A 27,703-nucleotide genomic window follows, 5' to 3' on the forward strand; every position below is an offset into this window, starting at 1 on the left:
GCAACTGAAAGACTCTTACACACGCCCATACCCACCCAATTTATTAATTTAGTTAGTTTATTCTAGTGGGGATTTTTGTTTTGTTTTTTAACCAGTCTCAGAATGGGGGCTGACCTTGATGATTTGCAGGGCTCCGATGCATTTGGAGTATTTGGGTGGAGAGTTTCCTCCCCACTAATTGCACAGCCAGAGGCTGTGATGGGGTGAGCATGCAGCTCACATGTCTGGCTGAACAGCGCAGCTCTGACATCTCGTGCTTTAAGATGTTCCTGGGAGTTGGCGAGTGGTTGTGGAAAAGGAATTGTTTTTCCAAATACTGGAGCACTTTGCTATCTGTGTGTCATAGCCTACATGTGCCTGTGTATGATCATGCTCACCACACAGCAAGGAAGACATCTCTGATGCTTTGGATGCCTGCAAGGCAAGCTGCAGCCGTGCCATTCGGTGGAGAAGGTGGTCGCTGCAGCCATGCAGTTGCTCCCCTGTTGTGTGACCAGCATCTGGCAGTGCTGAATCTCAGCAGCTACGGCCCACTTAGCTTCACCTCCTGATGGTGTCCGTATCAAAACTGCACTCCCTAAGTCAGTCACTAAATCACCTAGCATATCTTGATTGACCATGAAAGTGCAGGGAACAGTCTAGCAAATAAGAGGAATCCTACTCAAAATAACATGTGCCAAAAAGCCCTGTGAGTTTCTGTATGACCTGCATATTTGTGAAAATAAATGTTTCTCCTAATATGTAATCAAGGAAATAATTTGTGCTTTTTTTTTTTTTTTTTTGTTACTGAAAAGGGAGTTTTGTGCCTGCATGCTGGTAACAAGCAGTTTCTTTTTACCAGTGGAAATATGATCCTGACTGAAGCATAGCTAATACCCATTCAGTCAGAGAATATGTATCATACTGTGCCCCATTCAACACAAGCTCTAAGAAGGCAGTGTCAAAGAACTCAACAGTGAGACACTGTTCCACATCCTCAACATGCCCATTCAACAAAATCTCTTCCAAAGAGGGAAGATGTTATGCTCATGTTTAAATGCAGATTCTGCTACTTTGGTGAAGTTTGAAACCAGGTGCCAGCCAGATTGGATGCTCCTATCTAGCTCTACTGGACACTGATTCCCAAATATAAGCAACTCTTAAACTGCTGGCTACCTAGCCAAAACTTCTCAGAATCTCATTGGTATTTAATTTTTGCTGCTACTAAATGTTCTAAATCCTTGTAGGAGTGGCTAAAAGGCATTTTTACAGGGTCCCAGGTGTTTCGAGGAGCTCATGGTGTCCTGTTTATGTATTATAGCCAGTTCAACAGAGAATATTGGATGCTAGGGTTTGGCTTCCAATCACAGATGGGGCAGGGGAGCAATTTCTCTAGCATTCCTGTGCTTTGCTTTGTTGCGCACCTTTTGTTTATTCACTAGGGGAGAGCAGGGCTCACTTATACTTACTGTAATGGAAATGTGGTGTCCAGCTACAGTCTGAACTCTGAAAAGTCCTAGGGAGGAAGCCAGTGAGCTGGGACAAGGTCCTGACACATACTTTTGGACTATGTGATCCTGCTTCAGGCTGTTTGAATCCTCTTTACTGGCTTTGGTGAGTTATGGCTGATTTAGCTCACCTTTGTTGTCACTGTCTAATATTTTTTAAACTGTAAAAGTGTTGTGTATGTGTAAATAAATATCTAAATAAAATTCTGGAGTAGTAGACTATAATCTGAATGGAATTAGAATAGGCTCTGACTTGATTTAAAGTCTTTTATTGGACACTAATACAACTTCATTGGTCCTCTTAAGTACTTACCGTGAAAAGATCTCCTCATTCCCTTTAATGAAACTGTGCTAAGTGTTATATTTGCTTAAATAAAAATCCCCGTGTTTTCAAAATACTGTTGCATTCTGCTACTGAGGATTCCCTCCCCATCCTAAGAACATACATGGGACTGCTTGTATCCTAGATGTTGCGGGGGTTTCCCGCTTGTGCCCAGTTGTGGAGGTCCTTATTTCTGTAAGTTGTCTTTTGGATGGTTCTGCATTTTTTTTAGCCATGACAGCAGTATTGATGGTTCAAGGGTGCCAAAATCAAAAACCTAGGCCAGAAAAGGAGAATACTTAAAGAAAAAACAAGACCCAGAAACAGCTAAACAGGTTTGAATTGGCATTCTTTACTTTCCGTCTTTTTACTTACTTAGATCTTTCACAGTATGTGTGGGTCACCTTTTGCTGCAGTTCTCTAATACTAAGGAGGCTTAGAATTATGGTTTATGAATTTTAATGAAAGTTGAGGTTATTATGTAATCATATGCTGGGTCTGTAATTAAATCACCAAACAGGAGAAGAACTGCATTTACAGAGGTGGGAGCTGAAGATGCTGATTTTTAAATATCTTTGCTCTGCTTCCGCCTGGGTATCTCAGATATCTAATGCAGACAGTCCCTTATAGCATTCCTTACTCCTCTGCAGGTATCATTGCATTAGTGAATATCTGCTTTTCATTTAAAATTTTGTTTTACAACCACGAGGCCTAGAGATTTCATAGTGTTTATAGCAAAAGTGAGAGTTTTGGAGCACAGGCTACCACCCTACATGTTCAGAGCAAGCTAGCCCCATTTCAGTTTTTCTCTCTGTGACTGTGATTTTGGTATTAGGCTCTTCTCCGTTCCTGCCTCCTCTTCCGTTCACTGTCCTTACACTCAGGTGGGTAGGGGGAGGCTGATTTTCCAGGAGCCCCATTAGTCAATTGGTAGGGTAGAGCAAGCAGTTGGCTTTAGCAAAGCCTGTGGTTTTGCGCATTCTTGAACATGCAAGAGTTGTTCTTGTTACTGAAAGCTACCTTCATCTTTAAGTATTAAAACTGTCAGAGCTGGGTTTCCAGGGCAGTTTTAGATTAAATGTGAAGTAGATACTCTCCTTCTGAGAAAGACTGCATGCATATAAGCTGTGTGGGAGTTTTGTTTTGGTTTTATCCCTCCTTTTCTGCTGCTGGTATGCTCAGCCTTAGCAGCCTGGCCAGTGAGAATGATAAAGTAACTGGATGGTGTGAGGCTGTTTACCATCACTCTGGACCAAATCAATTCATAGTAATTTTTAGAGGAGGTGGTGGGCTCTGAAACAAACCCTTCTGTTAGTGATAAACATAAACCCCTCTGATTTCAAACTCGTGTTTGTGGTTTCATGCGAGTACCAATTAAACTATATTTTTTTCTGATTTCTCAAGGTGGGCAAACCATGCCTGAAGGAGAATGAATGTTTAAGAAGACTTGATTTGATCCACTCAAGTAGATTTATGCTCACTCTATGTTTCTGAGTGTTTGTGGTTGGCTTGGTTTGTTGTTTTGTTGTGTTTTGGTTGTTGTTTTTTTTTTAAATATCGTTTTCTTCATCTTTTGTTTTCTATAAAGTTTGTGGAAATTGCAATTTCCGAGTAGCCCAATAGGTCAGGCATACTTGCTTTCCTCCTTTTCTGCATATTGTACTCCAGCACTTACTGTTTGTCCATTCAAGGAAAATCTTTCCCAGGTTCAGCAGTAATCTAGCACAGTGTGGCTTGTTGAGCTAAAGGTTGTCATATCAAAGCAATCATTCCTCTGTAGAATGCTGGCCTGGCAGAGATTTTGTTACAGCTGCTCTACCCGGGGTTTTTTTTTTCTGTGTTTTGTCTTAAAGTTTGAGGCCTGTTTGCAAGTGTGGCATACCTTAAATTTAATTTTCACTCTTTTGTTACTAGGGACCATTGCAGATATGCCAAGAGCATTCTAGCATGAGATGAAAACTGTTTTCTAGATTGTGAGGAAGAAACACATTTCAAAGCCAAGTAAGATTTGGTTGGTTTTAAAAATGGGAGAAAAAGGTTGGCTTCATATGGTCACGAATTTTACTACCGTGCCTGAAAACTGCCTAGAATTGGCAAGGTCTCTTACCATCCTGGAACTCTTCTTTTGCTTCCTTGTGCTTACCATTTTACCAGGTGATAACCATAGGGTTAACTCAGTAGAGCATCCTAGCATAGTATGTGGCATACAAAGAGAGAACAATGGTGTTGCAGTTCTTTTACACTAGAGGCAATGGATCTATCAGAAAAAATACAAACATGGCTAATTCCACAAAGACATGTTTGAAGAGAAATTAAATGCAGGATGTGTAATTTGCTATGAGGAGTTAGCAGTTTGGTAATAAAATGGTGCTGGAATAAGAAAGGGGCCGCTCCGTTGCTTGCAATGCATTTATGACTGGTTGCTTCATTGGTGATTTTGGCCTCTCTTCAATATGTGATTTTGATAGTTAGATGCTGAGGAATGGAGCAAGGACAAGTTGTTAAAGCATCCAGACTCATTTTTCACTGTAATGTTATCTGCTGCTGCAACCCCAGGGTTGCCCACACCTGGTAGAGGAGCAGAGCTAGAGATGGACTAAAAGACACCTGCAAGCTGTGGACAAAGAGGAGCAGATCAGGGTCTGGATGTGGGTCTGGGGAAGAACGGGAGAGCACTCCAGGGGCTGAAAAATTGTGTGGACATGTGAAGCACAAGGCAGTAACTGGTGAACAGAGAACAGGGTGGGCAAACCATGCCTGAAGAAGAATGAATGTTTAAGAGGACTTGATCTGGGCTTGAGGATTGGCGGTGATCACACGTAACCACCCCTGGCACATGTCAGTCTGGTTTCCTGGGACTGGCTGGACTGTAAGCATCCCTATATTTGGTGTATCTCCTCTAATGGGAGAGATAACTCCAAGCTTGACTCTTTACTGTGTTGCTTCTTTTTGGTGGCAATAGTAAAGCAACTCTTAGTTTTTCAGTAAACTATGGATTCGGTGAGGGTAAATGCATGAAAAACCTGGCAGTGCGATCTCATTCTACACTTGGTTTTGATGGTGTGGTACATGCTGCAAAAAGTCTATCGAGTCTGGAGAACCACAGTAACCATAGCCAGGCCTGTAATATTAATCTTTTCTTAACTGTGAAATAACAGGCGTATTTTTGGTGCTAATTTCACTGGTAGGAAGCTGTAGGTAAAGATATCCCTTATCATGCTGGGAATCACAGGTGGTCAGACTCATGCTAAATTAATTTTTTTTTTAGCCAAGTAAATTAAGAAAGTGGGCACCACTTCCCCACAAGGCATAGGGGCTGAGGATTTAAAACTGAAGAGGTTTTCTTGGTCCAGAGTGGCAGGAGTCAGGGAGGAAGCACAGGTATGAGGGTTTTGGCAGAGGTTCTGTGAAGCACATAACCTTTGGTAGATGCATCCTTTGGTAGCTTTTTCATGCCAGTTATTTACTGAGAGGCCAGCTTTCATAAACATCAAAGCTTGGTTTCATACAGTAATAAGCAAACATAACAGTATGGAGAAACAAACAGGGAAACTGGGCACAGCCAGTGATTCCGCTAACAGTATATGGAAAAAGGAAGTAATTGCAGTAAAACGAGGGAATCAGTCATGAGGCTGTATCAGGTTAAAAAATGGTGTGACATTTCTGATCCTTGATGCCTACCTGCACATGCAGCTTGTCTCCAGTTATGGGTGTAAGTAATTGTAAGTAATAACTTAAAGAAATGAAGGGGCCCTTGAAGAACGAAAGGGTAAGTAGGAGCAGTTGATGGAGAAGATAAATATTTCATATAAGATGTATGTGGCTGTTCTTGGTTTTCCAAGTAGTTTTAATCTTTTGCCCTGGGATGAGTGTTTCGAAAGCATGTTCTGCAATAAGTATAGGTTGTAAATCCCATTGCCTGCCTCTGACCTGGGAGAAGACATTTTCTTTGGAAAAGAATGTTGGGAAAATAGAGCAAAATATTCATGACTGTTAAGTCATTACATGTCATGTTAACCCTCCTATCTCATTTACATATTTTTATATTTGCATTAAGCTTTGTTCCTATGAGTAAGAAAAAGCATTGCCCAGAATACATCCCTGAGTAGCTGTTAAAAAAAAAAAAAAAAAAAAAAAAAAAAGCCAGCTCCCAGGGTGGAATACATGCTGACCAAGCACCGAGAGGCAGGGTTAGCAGCAGCAGGAGCTGTTCCTGGGCGCTCCCTGGTGCTTTCCAGGGTTTTTTAGGCAGCTGTGGGGATAGTGTCAGCAGTTCCCATTTGCCCATAATCTTTGGATACATAAAGCTGTAGTAAAGCCTACTGGGTATTCTCTCTCCTCTCTCCTCTTTTTCTTGTCCCCCACCATGACATCTGTGGAAAGAGCTGCTGTATGCAAATTGTATGTTACTTAAAGAAAGAGTGAGTGCCTGTGTGGCATACAGTTATGTATTAGAAAAAAGATGGGAGAAGACCATTTTTTCTGGAGTCCATCTCTACCATCCAATGTCTGACCACTTCTTTCACAACACAGTCTCCTGTAGGGTTGGACAGGGGATTTGAGACCTGAATTTGGGCTGTAATTAATGCTTGCCTTCTCTTTAACTTGAGGAGCTATTTACCATCACAATTCTTAATTTCCACAAGAACTCACCATCTCTAAGCTCTCTCTTTGCTTTCTTCTGTAATATAATGACCCCAACCTGTTTTCCTTTAGAGGGTGTACCTCTACTTTTTTTTACGTTGAGAATAATACCACGGTGAGACAGAACTAAAGCCACTGCTAACTTTCATGACTGGTATAAAATCTGCTATTTAATCAAATGTCCCCTGATTTTGGTAATCTCCTTGTTGATATATCAGCTTTCCTTTTACCAGATCAGTATTAAATGTTTGGATAAAGCTGAATCTATGGAAGTGGGAATTTTGTTGGCATGAGCAGTGTTGTGATGCTAGATATGTTTTGGCTCTGAATGTAAAGGTACAAAGTTACAGTAATAACTCCCAAGTCTTCTCACCCTCATTATGAAGCTAAAAGCTGTGTGAAATACTTCGTAAAAGCAAACCGGTTTCTTCAAAGAAAACATGTGAATAGATATAAAAGCGTGAATGATTCAATTAAAGCTAATGAGTGCGATTTCTCATTTACCTGTGCTTTTCTGTGTTTTTCAGCTCATGGGGCACTCTGAATGGGATCACAAACGAGGACCCAGAGGCTCACAGGTCAGTTGCTCAGTATTTTGTGTTTGGTTTTGGCTTTTTGTAAGTTTGAGGTATTCAAGCAAATTTTCCATCTGAGATTGGCAAAATTGTTCATTTTGTTAATATTTGCAGAATTAAATCAATGGAAAAAAGCATAAAATCATGACAGCTTCCATTAATATAATTTTTGAGCTGTAATCCAAACAGTTGATCCAGACAGAGCTGAGTCATGCACAGAAAGTTTCTTTCAGTAGCAGAAAGTTGTATTAGATATATTGGGAAAGCATTTCTTACTCAGCTGTCTCCATCAGGATGGCAAGGGAATGCAATTTCAAATAATGTATGTTTTGTGGTGGCGGTTGGGGTTTTTTTTTTAAACCTGACAAACTTGTAAAACTTGGATGGCCTTCTCACCTTCTTCAATAATAAAAGGATTAGTGGTGTTAGAACTGTGTGGGGAGGTGCAGAAAAGCCATGTGTAGCTGCTGGTTTGCTCTTGACGCATCATTGAAAGGAAGCTGTGCTAGTAGTGTTAATGGCATCATGCTGAAACATTTTTAAGTTGTCTACAGAGTTATGGTTGCTGCAAAGGAGACATTGTTACCAATATTCAAGAATTTTCCTTGTTGGGTAAAGCAGTCTTTCCAATCTGGTCTTGAAATTACATAAATACATTATTAGGGCTCCAGTATTTTGGAATTGCTTTTCCTTCAGGCAAAGGATTTTTATATTAATATAAACATCTATGTCTAAATCTATAATAAACAGGCTCTGCTGCTGTGGAGCTCCATACCTGCAACCTTAATCTCAGTAGGACAGTTCCTAGCCTAACCTTCATAATGCCTCTTGGAAAAATCACTTGAGTGCCTGCCTTTTTAATGAGAAAATATCATATGTTAATCAGGAAGTTGTTACTTATTTTAATAGACAAGATTTACTATTTTGAATGCAAAATTGATTCACTAAATTATGCTTTTTTTGCCTTTACTGTTGCAGGATTTTACCTTTTTTTCTGTTCTTCTAAGCTTCTACATCTCATTTCAAAACCATCTTGAAATTTGCAGGAAATTCAGTATTTCATTAAACAGTTTAAGATGGATTGCAGATCTGATTTTTTTAGTGCCAGTCTGTCATTTCAAAAAAACATTAAAAAAAAAAAAACACCAGAAAGCAAGCTTGTTTTCAGTGGAAACAGGAATTTCAGAAATCAGGGAAATTCTATCCAGTAAAGTAAGACCTGTACAGTGTATAATCTCTCTTGCCTCGTCTGATGTGCTAGTTGATCATGTTGTGTTCTTCTGATCCAATCACTGAAAGGTAAATTGGACTCCTCTAAAATACTGTTGAGAGGAAGGCAGTCACTTGAAGGACTCTTAAGGTGACAGACTTCTTAAACATTTCTAGCATTATTACAAACGTTCATGTAATTTTTGTATGTAAATGAAAATATGGGTAGTTTTTTGTATGCTCTGAACCATGCCCTGCAGTCTTAATGGTTTGCCTATTCAGCAACATGTTTCAAGACTGCTGACTGGAGTGCATATGAAGTCTGTGCTAGTGTTGCATCAGAGATGGAAGCCTAAGTCCTGTCGAAGTCCTCCTGCCTAATACATCCTGTTTGCTATGTGCCTCCATGCCTGAAGGGTATTTTTATTGTCAGCTAGAAATTTTTGAAGGTTTACAGCTAGCCAATAAAATACCTTAGAGAAGGGATTTAGGTGGAAGGTAAGTGGTATCATTCTGGTCCAAATAGATTTTAAATTAAAGATAAGACAGATCAATTTGACTATCAAAACCATATTTTCTATAGGAAATTGAACTTGGGCTGTTTAATAGATCCGTTTTGAGTTTTCTGAATAAGTGAACTCACGGTATGAAGTAGTTGCCAAAGAATTTTTTAAGTATTTGTCCTCATGAGGCTACAGTTTCTTCCAAGGAAGGTTCCAGAGAAATTAATAAATTGTCTGGTTTCTCTTTTTTGCCCCTGCTGAGAATAAGGAGGGCTCGCATAGCATGGCCTAATTTCAAAGGGAGAGGTCTTGTGGGCATTAAGTCTGTTGCTGCAAATGCCCATCTACATGGAGTGCAAGTAACACCATTTGTTGGGTACCGGTAGGGATGTTTGTACTTGGGAAAAATGAGATAACTGGTTACTAAACGTGCAGATGAAGTCCCCTGGATTTCAGTAGAGGCTGAGGAGGAGGCAGTTGTGAGACGATAACTCTATATAAATTTTAAAATCTTCTCTGTCTTTCTGAGAATGGTTTTGTTCCTTCCTTGTGTGATGTTTTAGATACTTCACCACCATTTTGTTGATTGCTTTTAAAAAAGGGGATGAGGAGGAGTTCAGTGGCACTCTCTGCAGGTCAGCCTGTGCAGTCATTTGAACCTTACCTGAAAGATATTGTTGAATTATTAAAACCATTATTCTAGAAAACTCTGTATCAGGTTTTAATGTAGAAGCCTCCTGCTGATTTTTTTTTTCTTAGGCAGAGTGTCTTTTAGTTTTATTTTTTTAGAAAAATAAGCAAAAATACTTCACCCCCAAGCACGTGTTCCTTGAAACAGGATAGAATCTGGATATGTAGCATTTCCCTTACAGAGCAGTGAGGTGTTTCCTTCTAAATCCATCTAAAAACAAGTGTATAGTTTTAACCAATTTCATCCTGTAAGCCCATTTTTATTTCATTTGTGCTGTATAGGTGTTCTGCAAAGGCTCTGGGAAGCTAATTGTAATAAACCTTGGAAGAACCTTGTAAAAGTAGCAATATGTACCACAGAAATGTTAAAGGATCTTGATTAAGGTGGAAAAAGAAAATGACCCAAGCTCTCTTAATTACCATGTGGTGTCCTAGTGCCCAGTCACAAGAAGCAAGGAAGAAAAGTTTCATTAGGGGGAAGAAAATAAGCCTCAGTTATTCCACTGTAGCCTTAGACTCTTTTACATGACTCTGAAAATTGTCTGTCATAAGAATAGTGTTACCTAATTTAACTAGTTCCCTGAAAGGTTAGGAGAAATTTAGGATGTTCAGATTTTTTGCATGTAATATAAGAGATCTGTTTTATCCTTTTGTGATTCGGTTGCATCGTTGCCAGTATGTGTCCTTAATGAATGTGCCCTTTGTTAAACAAGATCTTGCTTAAAAACTAAGATGAGTAGTTAAATCTAAGACATCAGGTGTTTAAAGATGGACTGGCAAGTGCCTGCAGAATCTGCCAGAGTTGCTTACAGTGTTTCCCTAGATCTGTGGGGCTTTCCTCCAGCAGAAAAATGGGATTTGGGAGGACAGGTCTCAGTGGTAGCCAGGTGGTAGGCAAGTAGTGAGAGGGAAGGAAAGGGTTTAGGCTTATGTTATTGGAAGCCAACTTATTAGTCTTCCATGATCTTTTAATTCTTACCGAGTAAAGCAATGAAAGTGGGAAGAAAGTATCTTAGGAAGCCCCCTGCATGTGTGAGTGTTAGCAATGTCACTTGTAAAAAAAGGAAGTGGAACCACAGGTTTACCGTAATGTAAAACTAAAATCCACATATAAACTCATAAAATTATTCTACCAAGACTTATTAAACAAAATTCTAATCCTGTTAAGATTTTATTAAGAACTAGTAGGTTTTCTATGGTATGTGATGAAAGATGAGAGGAAACTGCTACAGTGCATGTCATACTGTATAAATGTAATGACCCACTTGAAAAATACGTTCCTTTTCTGATGTGGGTGTTAAATGCAAAGTGATGTAATTACAGGTAGCAATGGATATCAGATGAAATACACAGAGGCTTATGGGAATTCCTGTTTGCAGGAGTTTGTCTCCTGATAAGCATCTGCAATTCAATAGAATGTAAATGGGACAAGTAAAAAGCTGTCCTTACAATATTTAACTTGCTTCTGACTTCCACACTGCACTATTTTTTTATAGATTGCACACACATATATGTATATGTATGTGTGTATGTTGTAGGATTCCTTTTCTTTTAGAATAATTATACTATTAAGGCTGCTGTAATTAGAGTGAATTATAGGTTGCCTTACAAAGAGCAGTGAGTTCCTGGGTTTTTTCTCCCCCTTCTTTTTTTGATCTCTGAAGTTAACACTTCCTGCTGTAAATGCTTCATGCAGAGAACTTACTCTCTGGATTTGAAATCAAGCAGAAAGTGCAAAGTGAATTTTATTACGTTCCATGTTTAATTTTTTAAATTAATACAGTTAGGATTTAGGCATGAAACTTTGAAATTGAGTTCCAAGTTGAAGAAAGTCCTAGTGTTTAGGAATGCTTAACCCACCTAAAGAAATGTTTCCTTCAAATATGCACATGCAGTCTGTAAACCCACATCATCTTACTCATGTGAGGGGAAAATATTCATACCCATCTCTAGTATCAGTACATGCTACAAGAAAATGTGACTAGCAGAATTCATCCTTGGCGTATTATCCCTCTGCAGAAAAAAATATGCAAACTGTATTTTAGTTATTCTACCAAAACTTAATACGATGCTTCTAAAATATTTCAGGTGGGACCCATGGCACGCTTTGTGCACACGTTTTTACAAGGGACCTTGAATGTGTGGGAGTTATTTATTGCTGTGTCATCAAGACTTGTTTGGCTTGCTGAAGATGTAGGCGTAGCCCCAGGAGTCAGTGGAATTGAGTGATCGTTCCTCTAACGTTATAAAAGGATGATAATTGGGAGAGAAACACAGAGGTCCAGTGTTTTTAATTCTCTTTAAATATAAAAGCTCTCAATTATATATCTGAGGTGCTGCATTTTACCCCTCCAGTTCCTAAGCAACAGCTATTTTCAGATTGAGTGCGTCTGGTGTTGTCTACCTACTTCAGGCTTTTGCAAGGTAATTCGTCAGTGTAAGCTGGGCTTTTCACTATCTCACCCAATTCCCTTTGTTGTGGCACTACAAGGAGACGGATGCTTTAGAGAAACAGGAGAAGCTTAGGCGTAACCCGTCTCAACCTTGCAGCTCACAAAAACTTGTATGCATCGGGGAGCTCTGCCGCCTACAGCAATGAAGCACAGGAGTCAGAAATAAGGTTCTTCACACTGGTTTGGGAGAAGCCTTTTTCTCAAGTGTGGCAAAACCTCTAGAGCAGATTCAAAATCATGAGCCGGAAATCTCTGTACTTGCTGAAGCGTAGATGGGAGTCGATTCCCACTACTGACCAGGTACTGTGCTCTGGTGAATCTGTTGTGTCTCTGTCTTTCCTCGTAATGCCACTGTAAAGAGCTTTATGGTGATTTAACGGTGGTGATTGGGGTCCTCTGCATACAGCGAGAACCAGCTGGTCATTACTTGTCATTTCCATGATGAATAGTGCAAAATGTTGGTAACGCTGATTTTGCAAGAGCATGTGCTTGTGAATGTGGAAGTGCCATGGCAGCCCACTAATGCAGACTTATTTAATGAACTCTAAAAAATGAGACTTTTCTAAAGGTTTTCTAAAGATTTTCTAAAGGTTTTAAACTGAGTGGCTGAGGAAAAGTGTAGTCTACTGCTAATGGGTTTCTCGGTGCATGTCTTTGTTGCATTTCATATCTTGCATGTATGTATATGTGTGTGAAATCACTGATTACAAGTAGATATAATTTATTGGCAGAACCTCAGCATTTTCAGCATCATCTTGATGCATCATGTAAAGCATGTTAACAAGGATGAGAGTAAAGCAGATGTAAAAAGAAAAGATGTAAATATCTGCTGGGAAAAGCAGGTGTAATGTAAAAATTGTGGGATGTTGTTTGGAGCAAGCACCATCACTGTAAATAGGAGCAAGATGTGATGAATGTACAATTATTACATTTCCTACTTCTTGCTCCAGGCACTCCAGGATTCTGTGAAATTTTTTCAATGTCTTACTTGGGTTGTAAAAACACTAAAAGAAGTAATTCTAGAAATAATATTGAAAGGAAAGTGAGGTAGTAGCTTATTACATGTTCCAACTTAGTCTTTTGTTTATAAAGTGGTTGACTGTGAAGGGATGCCTTTATCAGTGGGAAAGAGGCAATTTGGGAGAATATTCTTCAACAGAACAAAGGATGGACTACAGAATTACTTCGCATTTTTGAGAAGGATCCTCCTGTACCCTTTCCATTGAGAGGGGGATGGGAAGGGCAGACTACATGCTTTATTTTGTAGAGTTGTAGATTTTAAAGCCAACACTGTGAACATCTAGAGATCTGTCTCAGGTTAGTAAGAAAATACTGTGCTGTCACATCCTGTCACATCAGGCCTATTTTTTCTTTATTCTTTAAATTCTTTAAATAAGAATATTCCTTTTAAATAAATGTTGTATTTTTTTAAACATAATGCCTTCTCATTTTACTTTTTCTAATTTAAATCTCCCACCATATCAATTTGCTATACTTTTGAATACCAAATTTAAAAAGCCCTCTTTCAGAAATATCAATTTTTCCTGAACAGGTAATGCTTCTACTTTGGTTTGCTAGCACTTAAACTGGCTCAAATATGTAATTCATAATAAAAAAATGCACCATAGAAATAATAAGACACTACTGATGAATACAATGTCATTGTGTTGAAATTGAATTGAATTGATCCAGTTCAATTTGGCATTCTTAAATCTCCTGGTAGAAGAGGGGTAAATAAATGCACTGTTCGGAAGTGAGTCATTTGTTATCTTGTTTCTGTTAAAAAGATGTAGAGACACTAACGTCATTTCAAAGGAAAGCTGTATGTCTGCCTCACTGTTCCAGTGTTTCCTTTAAATCACTCTAACCCTGATGTTGCATTGCATCATACTATGTTACAGTGTGACATATCTGGGAAAAATAAGTATTCTTTACCTAGGTGTGAGGTGTGCATGACTGCACTGAGCTGTGTATCATTTCCATCATCAGCCCCTCAATGCCTCTGGAGGGTTTTAAAAGAGAAAAGGAAATTTCCTTGATGCATCTACCACTTTGGGAGAAGTGAGACTCAGTAGGTGATGCACGTAGATGGAACTGAAATGAGCGTAGTGTGACTCTAATGGCTGTTGGAGGGTAAACTGAGGGAGGGAGGATGATGTTCAGCTTCAAACACATAGATATTTCTCTGGCTGTTCATACTGCTCCTTATGCTGGGTGGCACAGGTGGAGTGGGGCTGCTCTGTTTGTTCTTTCCCTTGCTCAACAGTGCCTCATTGGAAAATGCAGTTACTGTGCAAGATGGCAACACAAAGAGGCAAATTCTTGAGTGTCTTAGGCTGATACTGTTCACATGTTCACATAGGTACTGTATAAAAAAAATAGCTCTGCCTTTTGGTGCAAATTCATTAATTAGTCCTTAAAGGAATGCACTAGCATACTATGTTCCAGGCTAGCCTTGAGGAAATTATGTTATATTTTGATAGGTAAGTAGTAACATTGCCTGTTACTTCTCTATTCAGAAGAGATGAAAGGTGTTTATGTTAACAAATGACAAAACCTCTCCCAACTGGTTTACTGTATTACCATATTATTTTTTTTAAAGACTAAAGGAAAGAAATAAAATGGAATTCTGAAAGTGGGATTTTTTGCTTGATCTTATTTTGAGTTCAAAATAATATGGCAGATCTGACTTTTAAGGATATGGGAGCGGTAAGTCCACAGTGAAGTCTGATACTCTATTGAATGTACTTTCTATCTTTTAAAAGTCATCAAGTGATTTTTATTCCTCATCTTACATAATTTACATCAAATAGAAAGAGCCCCTGAACTGTTTAGTCAAGGGTGAGCAGGCTGGGAAGTAGGGGTAGAGAAAAACCAAGAGTAGTTACGATGGTTATAGACAATATAGTTGGGTAGTTTAGGGTGGGGTTTTTTTGGTTGGTTGGTATTTTGGTTGGTTTGGTTTTTTTTTGGGGGGGGGGATATTATAGAATTTTTTTAACCTTTTGAGCATCGTTTACACTCGTACACCTACATCACAGAAGTCTCCATGGTTTCCAGGATCTCGTGTGACAAAGGAATTTTTTGGTTGGTTTTTTACTTTTTGTGTGTGTGACAGTGAGGAAAGTGGGTTTGACTGTTAACCCTGAATTAGATTTTTTTGGTTTCAGTTGGTGAGAAACTTCTTATCTAGCCATACATTTTTATATGTGGGTGTTTTATCCTGTGGGTGTTTTGCATGAGCAAATTTAAGCAAAATGGTGATGAATTATATATTAGCCTCTATTCAACAAACTGTAGTATCTCTTAGTCCTTGAAACTTGAATAACTTTATATTTCTCAATAATTTCAGAAGGAACTACCTTTATAGATCTAAGGAAATAATTTATGAATGTCTTTCTTCCTTGTCTATTCAGCAGATTGGATTGCCTGAAAGTCTGTCTTGAAGTTTCAGGACAGGTTTGAGGAGTAATAGTCTATTTGTTTTGTGTGTTGTATGTACGTGAGGATTTGTTTCTTGGACTGATCCTAATTTTTTATCCCTGATAGCTGCAACTGAGAATGATTTCACTGAATGGATATGCATTTAAAATGCTGTGGTAACCAAATGTGCCAGAAGTGATGAGAAGTTAAATATTTGCTGTAAGGATGTTGAGTATTTCCCTCTGCTTGAAATTCCCTGTAGATTTCACGAGCCGTAGTCTTTGAGCCTAAGTTCTATTTGTTACCAGTCCTGGGACAGGAAGAATTTTCACACATTAGCCCATGATGGAAACTTAATTGTTTCATTGATGACTGTGAATTTAAAAACAGGAACTAGATTTATATGGCAATATGAAAGCCAAGTAACCCAATAATTGATATCCAGATTTATATAATTATAGATTGTTAAAAGAAATGTACTGTGCAGGTAAACAAATGCATCAGTAATATTTCTTTAGCTAGAAATGCATGCTTATAGCAGTGTAAACAATGATAATGATTTCAGTACCATAAAGTCACTGGTTTAGATTTTGGTGAATTTGTGTAAATCCCATGAAATGATGCCTCTCTTACCTGCCAGTGATTTACAGCACAGCTATGCCTAAGGCAGTTTGCACCTGCAGTATAATGTCCTGTTTCTTACCACTCATCCAGCAGATAGGAGAAACTCGCATAGACTACAGCCTATGCAGGGTGCTAAACAGCAAATAAACTGATCCCAATATGACTTGAGTCATAACTCTGTGAAATGATAAATCAAGGGATTTTCTGAGGGAGAGCCTGATATAACATTACGTCATGCAGCTACCATATTTTCAGTGTGTCCATGTATGAAGTAATTCTGATGGATTAAAGCTGCTGTAAAGAAATGGAAGAGGTTCACTTTGCCAGGATTGGGAATTCTGTTTTCACTTTTTTCTTTTTCTTGTTTTGGGGGGTTTTTTTGTTTGTTTGGGTTTTTTTGGTGGTTGTTTGTTGTTTGTTTTTTTTTTTTTTTTTTTTTGGGGGGGGGGGGGTAATTGATGGCCCAGTCATCCACAGAGTGTTTTGTTAGTTGCATCCTGCCTTTCTGCTCTCAATAGTCCTCACTCATAACCCCTACACATCCATGAGGATTGACACATCATGTCTGATACCTTTATGAGAAGCCTGGAGGTCCTGTTCTTTATTTTTCTGTCAGATGTCCATGAAATTCAGACTTTTCCTTGCTGTTGTCCAGCTGCCCCTGCATCTAGCAGCCTGACAGCAGTATGGTACTGCTGATTATTTTCGGCCAGAACCAGCTTCGCTGGGAATTTCATGCTGAGGAAGCACAAGGCTTTGCAAGACAGCAGTTCTTGCATCTCAACAGCAGGCATGACTGCATCAGTATGGATGTTTGTATGGGGGAGAGCCATGGCAGAGCCTGGCTTACAAGTGGGACATTATCAGGGACCTTGCTGAAAACCTTCAGTGCATCAAGGAGTCTTGTTATGTGCCTCCTTTCTGTGCCAAGGTCACGAATCCTTCCATAGAGAAGGGGATGAAGCAGCAGTTGTGGGAGAGGAGGTCTTGGAGCAGTTGGTGTGGGACTGTGCAGGCCTCCCTGAGGCCTCCCTGGCTCTCAGATTGCCTAAGGATTAGGAAAGTGTGCAAAAGAGCCAGGGTCACCTGGAGCCAAGAAGTTCCTTTCCTTTCAAGTGCTCGTGCCTGGTGGGTTGTGCCTGGTTATTCCTTTTGCACAATCTGTCCCCCAGGTGCTGTGCTTACCATGGCAGCACCACAACACATGGTCTCTCGAGGAGGTTTCAGTGGCAGCAGAATAATAAACACACACAACTGTGGAGATGCAATGCAAGCCAAAGCAGAGGTAATGCGCTGCCTTGTATCACTGCATTTGCTTAGAAGACGTGTGGCATGTCAGTCAGATGGGCTGCAGGACTAGCAGTGCAAGTGACCGCAGGAGCTCAGCAGAAGCCCCCAGCTCCACTTGTATCTCCAGCTTATTCAAATCCACGCATCCAGGCATTACAGCCTTTTCACTCATAGCTCATCTCTCCCCCAGCCTTCACCTTAGAAAGGCCCATGGGGAATACATGCCTGAAGCGGAGTTTGTGCTGGGACATGTTGCAACAGTGATATTTGTACCTGACCCAATCCCTCTTACTGTACCTGAAAAAAACAGCTTGGTTTTTGGGGGGTTTTTTTTGTTTGTTTTTAAAAAAGTTTCCTGTTAAGTATGTTTTTGTGGTTTTCTACAGTTAATCATTGTTAATAAAACCTTACATTACCCTTTCAGCCGTTTTTCAAAGCTGTAGTGGCAGAGCACAGATGTGTGGAGTTTGGGATGTTTCAAGAAAGAAGCCTCATGAGAGGGTTGTGGATTGGTTGGAATATGGAACGGGGGCTGAGGAAGGAGAGTTGCTTCTGCACAGCAGGAAAGGTGCAGAAGACTGAGATGGGGATTAAGAAATGGTCTATAAAATAATTCTTTCCTTTCTAATGCAGCAAAAGAATGATGTAATGCAGAAATCTACCTCAAAGGAATAATCTGCGTGAGATTTGGCCTTGCTTCTCCTAGAATTGAGGAGTTGAGCCACAGGCCACTGACTGTGGGACCGTTTCTGTTTGTCCCCCAGGCTTTCTATCCTGCTGTTCTAACAAACAAGTGAGAAGGGAATAGGGTGGTAATGAGCTTGGCACCTGAGAGAGACTGCTCTTGCTCACCAATGTACCACCACCACTGCTCAGGAGATGACCAGAGAGTTTCTGTGCGTAGACAGCATTGTCAGGATGTGCATTTAGGCCATGGAACCAATGTTTCTAAAGTACAACAGAGACCAGTTCAGAAGGATCAGCACCAGGAATATGTTTGTTCTCTTGCATGGCTTTGGCTAGGCAAGAGCTGGGGTGTGGAACCTCAGGGCTGTACATCCTTCCGTGCTGGCAATTTGCAATAAAATATCCATAGTGATTCACAAGAGCCTGAAAGTGTGATAGAGAAATTGCAATAAGCTGTAAGAGGCTAAAAGCTGGGAGGATGAAAGACAGGGTATGTTGTACCGGCAGTTGTAACACAGAAGGTGCAGGCAAACCTCCTGCAGCCTCCCATATCCATCACTTACAGGATGGAGAAAAGCCTTTTAAATGGTGTCAGCCACCGATGAATCACCTTCTCTGTCAACTTCTCCATCCCAAAATGATTGGCAGTGGTACAGAAGTGGACTGGAAGCTTGATAGTGACAGCCTTCTTCCTAGGACTCAGTCACTCTGTCATGTCAATGTTCTTCATAGCTAAGCAGGAGCTCAATGTAGATTTCCAGAAATACTGCCTTTCTTCTTGAAAACCTGTCTTGACTGTTAATCCTCCCAGGTTTGTAGTGCAAGTCTTGCTGCTAGTGGTGGAGTCGGGTTGCATGACATAAAAGAGAAGTTGCTGCTGATACTCAACTTAAATTGTATTTTACTTTATTCAGTGAGCAAGTTCCTGTTCAGGAAGGTTGTAATTTATAGGATTGTAGCCATACTGCAATTCAGTGCAATTTGGAAAAGGAATCAGCATTGAAATGAAAACAGCAGTCTGAACTCTTATCCTGGTGAAATGATTCCTTGAAGCAGCTAAGAGCATAAGCAGTTAGGTATGGTGACATTTGATGTAGTATTTTGAAAAACAGAGATAGTGGAAGAAGCTGATATGCTGTCTTTTTTTTTTTCCCCAAGCGGGGCCTTAGACTGGAGAGCGCATATCCAGTTCTGTGGCACAGATACAGGTTCATTATGGCAATTGAATTGAGAGCATGAGATTGTGAACTGCCGTCATCTGGAGCAGAGGAAGTGGATCTTTATCGCTCTGGAGTGGTCAGACTCCTGAAACACCCCTTAATCTGCCTGGGTTTCTCTCATTACTACAATGTATCTTTCTGGCCCATCAGTTCTCCTTATTTTTGTGTTGCTCTTGTTTGCACCCTGTTTTTATGCAATGTAACATATACTGGCTACAGCTTATATTTCTCAATTACTTCTTTATAAATTCCTTTGAAGTAGTTCAGACGCTTATGGTCTTCAGATTAAAAGACATCAGTTAAGAGATTTTGTTCATGTGCATTATTTTTTTTTTAGTTCTCCAGTTGCAAACTGTTAGGAAGAATGCTTACGGCATCAGTTATACTTGTTTGTTGGATTTATGGGGATTTAAAATTTATTGGCATTTGACAGCTAAAGTTGCTGATTACCTTTAAGTACCCATAAAGAAACTTAGAGAATTTTAGAGAATTTAATCTGATGAAATTTAAGTCCTCTACTTTAGCACAAGCTAAACTATCTGCATGTTTTCAGATTGTAAATTCTTCAAAATGCCAAAATTTGGACATCCATACGCCAATCTCTGAAACAAAAATTACACTGAGAATGTTCTGAGTCCAGAGTAGTACATCTCAAGAGGTTAGTAGTTACTGATGAGTAAGTGTCCCTTAGTCTGCTGGAAATGGCTGTGCTGGATATAATTTTCAGAATACAGGCTAACCATTGCAAGGGGAAACATCAGCGCAAATGTTTAATTTCGCAAAGGTATAAGCAACTGAAGACAGGGTCTTATGAAAGGAAGCGATGGCCAACATATTAATGGGTGATACAGCTAGCTTCCTTGTAATGAAAAAACAAAACCAAAACATGTTAAAATTATGTAGCATCGTTACTTTTGTGATGATGAGAGACTACATTTTGGCTCCTCACAAATACTAAAAGCTGAGAGCTGTGCCACAAGGTGTTCTTTTCATTTCCAGTAACATATTACATTTCACTTATTGCGTATGTGTATTTGAGGTATTTCTTGCCTCCCCAAACAAATTGTTGAACACAATCTTTATAAATTCTTACCTTCCTGTTTTCAGAGATGAACCAAATTACTGAATGAACATGATTAATTATGCCTAGCCTTCAGCCAGGATGCTTCCACTGGTACATTAATAGTAGCACTGCCAGAGGATGTGGGCTGCTCTAACCTTCCTTACAGAGTTTCCATAATGATGTTAGTGTTGGAAGATGTCTTCAAGAGTGAGGACTAAATGAACTGACTGATTTCACTATATAATGGAAACTTTGGTTTAAAAGGATTTTTATTAATACTGTTTTAATTTTTTTTTCTCTGTGTTTTGTGTCCACACTGGGGAAGATATGTACGCTCTAATTGCTGCTCTCTAGGATACTTCTAAAGAATAAATAAGTGAAAGTATTTCCTATTGTTCCTTCTTTACAAGAACACATGCTGAACTCTCTAGTAGCTCATTTTATGAGTTTCCCAGTGGAAAAGCTCACAGCTGATCCAGCTCTGTTCTCAACAGCAGATGTTCTTTTTCTGCTTGACTTTAGTAGTGAGCTATAATTTTGTCCTGTCTCTGATGGATCAGTGTTCAAAATTTCAAAATGAGTTATTGGAGCAACCTCCTGAGATTTTGAATAACCCAGAGCTGAAGTAAATCATAAATGAAGTCTAGTCATAAAAAAGAAAATTTCATGTTGGGTTGGATTTTACAGATCAAAGATTCATTGTGTAATGTGTCTGCATTGCTCAATTTTCAATTCCTGAATAACCTTGAGTGTTACAAGAGCAGTATGAATTCTCGCAGTCTATAAAGGAAGCCTGGACATTATCAGACCTGAGTCTAGAGTTCATAATTATTAAGTTACTGGGCCTTGTGCAGGACTAAAAAAGCTACTGTGTTACAGTGAGTAGACAAGCCTCTAGGGGAGAGGTAGAAGTGTCAGTTACTGCACTGCAAAACAGGTTAAAAAAAAAAAAAAAGGAGGGGAGTGGGGTGGTGGCACAAAAAGGTGTCTTTATGAATAAACCTGGATGATGGAATGAGTGCACCCTCAGCAGAGTTGCAGATGATACAGAACTGGGAGGAGTGGCTGCTACACTGGATGGTTGTGCTTCAGAGGGACCTTGACAGGCTGGAGAAATGGGCCAACAAGAATCTTTTGAAGTTCAGCTGAGGGAAATACAAAGTCCTCCCACACCTGGGGAGAAATAACTGCAGGCACCGGTACAGGCTAGGGACTGAATGGCTGGGGAACAGCTTGGAAGAGAAAGATTTCGGGGGGTCCTGGTGGACACCAAGTTGAACATGAGCCAGCAACATGTCTTTATGGTAAAGAAAGGCAACAGCATCCTGAACTGCATTGGACAGAGTATTGGCAGCAGGTTGAGGGAGGTGATCCTGCTCCTCAGCTCAGCATTGGTGACACACATCTGGAGTGCTTGCGTACGGGTCTGTGCTCCTCAGTACAAGAGAGACACAGAAATACTAGAAAGTGTCCAACAAAGGACCACAAAGGCGATTGAGGGACTGGAGCATCTGTCGTATGAGGAGAAGCTGAGTGAGCTGAGGCTGTTCAGCCTGGAAAAGAGAAGGCTCAGGGGGATCTTATCAATGTGTATAAGAACCTGATGGGAGAGAATAAAGGAGATGGAGTGAGTCTCTTCTCAGTGCTGTCCAATGACTGGACAAGCAGCAATGGGTGCAAACTGAAATACAGGAATTCCCATTTTAAAATAAGGAAAAAACTTGTTTACTGTGAGGGTCACCAAGCACTGGAACAGGTTGCCCAGAGTTTGTGGAGCTTTCATCCTTGGAGATACTCAAAGCCCAACTGAATACAGTCCTGAGCAACCTGCTTTAGCTGACGCTGCTGTGATCAGGGGAGATGACCTGGGTGATCTGCAAAGGTTCTTCCTATCCTCAGCCTTTCTGTGATTGTGTCCCATGTCGTCATGAAGATAGGCATCCGTAGGGCACTGGTTTTTTCCCTTAAATTACAGCAAGTTTTTTTTTACTAAATGTAGCAGCTCAAAGCTGTGATGAGGTACATTAGTGCTACTAGATACTTCCCTCTGCTAATATTCGCATATTTGCTGGTAAGCAAAATTGCCAAGGAGGTCCTTGCAGATCATAATTCATTAGCTGGTGTCCTTCTCATGTCTGGATGATGCTGGCAAAAGGGATGCAAAATATTCAGAAAGAAGGGGAATACAGTCTTTTTCTACTAATTCTTTGCAGCTCACAAAGAGGATGAGAGATAGTGTTAGTGTTCCTATCCTGCTTGTTGAGGTGTGAAGGTAGAAGGTGAGCTCGTAGAGCTGTAAAGACTCATTCTCTCTATATCCCAGCCCCATCCAGTAGCTGGAAGACACATGGCAGTAGCAGATGTTTGCCTTTTTGTTTTCTCTACACCTCCCCCTACATGCACACAAAAATTGGGAGGAGGGAAAATAGCCATAGATAGAGAAGGGAAGCCAGAAAAAAAAATATCTTTCCAAAGAGAGCTGGAGCTTTATTAAAAACCAGCTACCAAGGTGGTGATTTAAAACATGTAATCCCTTTTCAGACTACACGGATAGTATTTTGGTAGTAACCCAGACAACCTTTCTTTCTGTTTCCAGTAACTACTTCTGAACCACAAGAACTCACATCTCTAAAACAGAGCTTTAAAAATGAGAAAATGTCACTTGTTAATACTATTATTCTTCTGGTATCTGATAGTCAAACAATTTGAAATTTTCTCTCGTGTATGGTTTTGAAAGTTCATATGCTGTTCTCACATATGTACGCTCAGCTTCAGAGTACACCCCACACATACGGCCTTTTCAGTTTTCACATCCAGAATAGTGGGACCTGAATCTTCAAAGTTAAGTGACAGATGTTAGAAATGTGGAATGGCAATAACCTTTTTGTCTGTCATATTATCACAGGCCAATTTTCGTAGGTATCTAAAAATAACTGTGCATACAGAGATTGTGTTTTAGGACTCCTGGAGGGGTTTATGTGCTTGCTTCTTTTAAATTAACAGTTGAGAGGTAAGTGAACAATCTGCAAATAATTATTTTATATTAAATTCTTCATTAAGATGCAGAAAAGGAACGGGGGGTGGTGGTGGTGGTGTAGCTGACAAGAGAAGCTGCAGTAGTACTTTCTATTCCTTGCAACTCTGTGGGATGTGAAAGTGATGAGTAGCTGAAGTCAACAATTAAGACCTTAAAGGATCAATGTTGCCTTTGAGACAGTGCTGTCTCAGAATGGCAGTTGTTGCTGGGATTTTGATGTGGCTCCATTCCCATCACAGAAACAGACACTGAACAAAATCACACTGTAGATTTTGACTCATTTCTGTCCAGATAGGAGTTGTTAAAAAGTATGATTGTACATGTGGTTTCTGTGTGTAGCTGCCACCTCCTGTCTTACAGAGACTAGCTTTCTTTTTTGAGCTGTTACTAATATTAGCATTGACAATGGGTACAGCTTGATGGTGGTGGAGGAACAGCACAAGGCACAGTGTCTCCTTTGTCAAAGGGCACGGTGCAGGTGGACAGTAGTACATCGGAGCTCAGTTGTGATAACCACCCCAGCATACTTAGGCTACAGCAGAAAAGGGAATGCTGTGCAGTGAACATTTTTTTACTGAAAAGCAAGTAGAGCCTGGAAGAGGAGGAAGAGTAGAAACTGGAATGGAAGTGCCTTAAGAGGGGCATGAGTCAGTAAGACACACTGTGTTGTCCTGTACCAGACATATCTTCTGGAGTAAATCTCATTATCTGTTGACATGGGGTATCCCGTTGGCTTTGGGACTGCATAGACAGCACCTTTCTTTCAAGATTGTGATGCTTGTCTCCACTCCTCCCTAAGCACTGAGTCTTAGAGTAGGGAAGAAGAAACTGGAAAAGTTATGCAACTGGGTGGTGGATTCCTGAGATGCTTGAGGTCCTAGGGATGTGCTATTTTTGTTGCTACAGGCATTTAAAAAAAATGTACTTCCAACATTTTGTTTTGGAGTTATTGCTGGAGTTCTGAAGTCCAGGAATTTTTAGCAAGTCCTCACCATAGGAGCAGAAAGAAACAAATCCAAGATATTTTAATATGGCATACATAGTTCTGTTGCTGCTAAAGGGAAGTGCTCTACTTAAATGTCAAGAAAATGTTGGCAACAGCTGACTTGAGAGAAATTATCTGTTGATCCTGCTCCATTTTCTAATGGTCAACTGTCTTTCACTGAAAACTCTACCTCAGTCTTTCAGTGCTTGAGAGGCATTTATTATGTAATGGATACGTGCTCTGCTTTTTTCTTCAAGTTGGGCTTTTTGGAGTCCTTTTAGTCAGGTAGATGAACCCTCCTTTGTCAACATCTCTTCTGTGTGCTCTAGAGGGAAGCACTTGTGGTAGCGATTGCATAAAGGTGCAGCACAATTTCTGGGTCAGACTTTTCTTCTGGTGGTATTTGGAAGCACACCTCCTGTTTCTCTTTAAGTAGAAATTGATGTCTCTTGATCTCAACTGCCATTGCTAAGGAGATAAATAAGCAGCCCTGTTTTAACTGGTATGGTTCTTCCAGTCATGGCACTTGATCTCCTTTAGAGTACTTTGATCTGTTTTCCTCTCACATGCCTGATCATCTCTCCCAGTGTGAAGATAACTAGTTATAACCTGTCCCACTCATATGCCCTGCCATGTTAGAGTAACACTCATGACATCAAAGGACCTTTTCGGCCCTTAGCATGACATTGACATTTAACTTAGTCTTGTCTGTAAGTTTCTCACAACTGACACCTGTTACCTTACATGAGAATATTGATAATTTACAGACTAAACATTTACTCTCATAGTACTATAATTTTTTTTTAACTCAGATGACAGAAGATGCCCATCTCTGCAACAGTACTTTCAAAGAAACATCATAACAGATTATGTGGCCATGTTTTTACTGTTTTCTTCATTTTTTGGCTTGCCAGCCAGAGAACAAAGTGAATTTGGTATTGCTATTTCAGTTTATAAAAATATGTTCTTGATCTATTGAATGTAATTTGACTTTTTTTTGGCCTTCTTTCCATTAAAAAGTCACTAATCAGTGAATATTTATTTTATTTTATTATATCATGTTCATTAATAAGAATTAATTATTTTAAAATACTCAGGGACAGGATGCAATTATGAATAGGAGTATGTGGTGAAAATCTGAGGTAGGATTGCCACTGTGTCTAGGTGGATGGAATAGGCTGCCCTGTGTATACTGCGCTGTAGATGCCTTTGCGAGGTGTAACCTGATTTCTGAATTCCTGGCAGCTGGAAATATTGCTCAGTGAGAATTGCCATCCAGGTGATGCCTTAATTTGTTATGTCTGCGAGAGGATATTATATTAACATCAAGCAAGATTTTTGCCTAAGTGCAAATAAATGACTCACTCGCTTCTACTTTTTGCCAGCATCTAGAATACGGTCAGTACCAATGTATCCAGATTTCTTTTGTGCACTGAGTATGCTGTGGGTGTGGGAAGGATATTGGGGGGATAGTGGCCCATTTTGTGGGTTTCTGCCGCCACCAGGATGCTAGACCACTTGCTGTGTACTCAGTTTTCAAAATGAAACTTGCCATAAAACTGCCCTGCCCTGTGTCAGTGAATTAATCTCTTCAGCTGTTATTGCTGCATGCAGGTTTGCCTTCTGGGCTCAGTAATTGTCAGAAGACTTCTCAGTTATTTAACGTGGATGAACATGTTGTGAGACCTCGACGTCACCATTTGCCTCATGTTGTCTGCTTAATGACTCTATAGTTTTAAGTTTTGAGGCCACATGCAAAACTCTTTTCTCCTGTACTCGCTTTCCTGCTGCAAGAGACAAGATTTTTTTCCTGTGCTCCATGTTTGATGCTCTATAGAAGGAAGAAATAGGAGGGAATTGGCACTATTTATATTTGAGTTAATGAGCAAGGACAAATCTGATGCTGCCTCTTGCTAGCAAGAGAGCACTATGTAATCCTTTCAGAAACCTAATCCAAGCTCTGTTTTACTGTTACTTTACTGCCCCATCCCCAAATTCTCCTCTAGTGGTAAGAAACAGTCTTCTAATTTCCTACTTATATTTATGTCCATCCCATTTGTTACAGTCCAACATGATTCTGTAGCATAAACAAGACCCCTCTCTGGGGTATTTTTAAAAGCAATCATATACCCTCTCAACCATCAATCTGCTGGATTAGGTAGGGTTTGCTATTTATAGTCTATTTAAGTTATTTTCTTCCTTCATCTAAAGGCTTTTTCCTGCATTTGTTGCAACTTTCTGCATGAATTTGATGTAAATTAGTCTGCCTAGGTATCTGATTAAAGAACATAAATCCTGTATAAAATTTATTTTTACTCCTCTTGTAAAGCACAAGCCATTTAGAATCATAGTATCATTTAGGTTGGAAAGAGGCCCTTAAGATCATCAAGTTCAACCATTAACCGAGGACCGACAAGTCCATCACTAAATCATGTCCCTGTGTACCACATCTACACATTTTGTAAACACTTCCAGTTCCAGGGATGGTGATTTCACCACCTCCCTGGGCAGCCTTTCAGGGAAGAAAATTTTTCCCTGTCTTCCAGCTCTGGGGGCTGGGTATCAGGGGAACAACTGGTCTTACCATTAAAGTCTGAGGCAAGGCATGAAGTTCCATTCAGGAACCCTCGCTGTGCACCATGCTAGCGTGCTCGGCTGCCAATCTTGCAGCACCAGAGCTGCTTGCCTTGACAACTCATTTAGTTCAACTTCAAAGCATAAAGTCTTTCCTCTGTGATATTCCAAGAGATGTCTAATGTGTGCCTTGTTCAATGGCATAAAACTTACCTGTGTCTAGTGAAAAGGCTTTTTCTGCTTTATCTAAGTATTACGTCTTCCTGTTGCAACTGCATCATTTCAACCCTTCTATTTGTTCTTGAATCGAATAGCAAACATGATCTTGACTGTCAACGATGGACAGTCTTTGAGTTTGGGCTGATTGAAAGCTCTTATTGCTAGTCCCCAGGAGTATAGCCTTTAGCTGCATTACCCAATTTTGTGTACTCATTTCTATCACTCCACCCCTCGTGCAGTTTTTTGTTATGATGTTCCAGTTCTCTGTTGCATGGGCAGTATCTTCAAACACCGTCGTCAGCATGTGTTATTTGCTGACCGTACTTTTTGTCATGTGCCACTGACAGCAATATTAATTATGGTCTTTACTAAGGCTGACCTGGCCTTTGAGAAACTCAAAAAATGATCTCTCCACTCTGACATATCCTCATAGGTGATTCCTCAGAATTTTTGTCACTAACTTCCTCAGCAGCAGCAACCAGACTAACAGTTTCCCCTCTGACGTAAGTAACAGAAACACCACAACTGTGAAAAAAAAGCACGTGTGATAGCAGTGGGGAAGAGAATGGGGGGACTCTGATGCTGAGTCTGTCTCTACTGTCTGGGGGACTGTAGTGATGGAAGTGTGTGTCGTTCAACTGCACGCAGGTTCAGTTTTTTAGGGACTAGTAATAGAAACGTGCGGTCCAGACTGGCAG

The 27,703-nt window shown here is 40.0% G+C and overlaps 1 protein-coding gene across 1 annotated transcript in view; it reads left to right on the forward strand.

Annotated features, from left to right (window-relative positions):
- The window catches only part of PDE3A (phosphodiesterase 3A), a 264,082-nt gene that overhangs the window by 153,809 nt on the left and 82,570 nt on the right, over positions 1-27,703 (forward strand). Inside the window, 1 exon segment of the mRNA XM_055808211.1 lies at positions 6,981-7,031. Coding sequence (XP_055664186.1) covers positions 6,981-7,031 — 51 coding nt within the window.

Source organism: Falco peregrinus, chromosome 6 (genome assembly GCF_023634155.1).
Source record: "Falco peregrinus isolate bFalPer1 chromosome 6, bFalPer1.pri, whole genome shotgun sequence".
Lineage (NCBI taxonomy): Eukaryota > Metazoa > Chordata > Aves > Falconiformes > Falconidae > Falco > Falco peregrinus.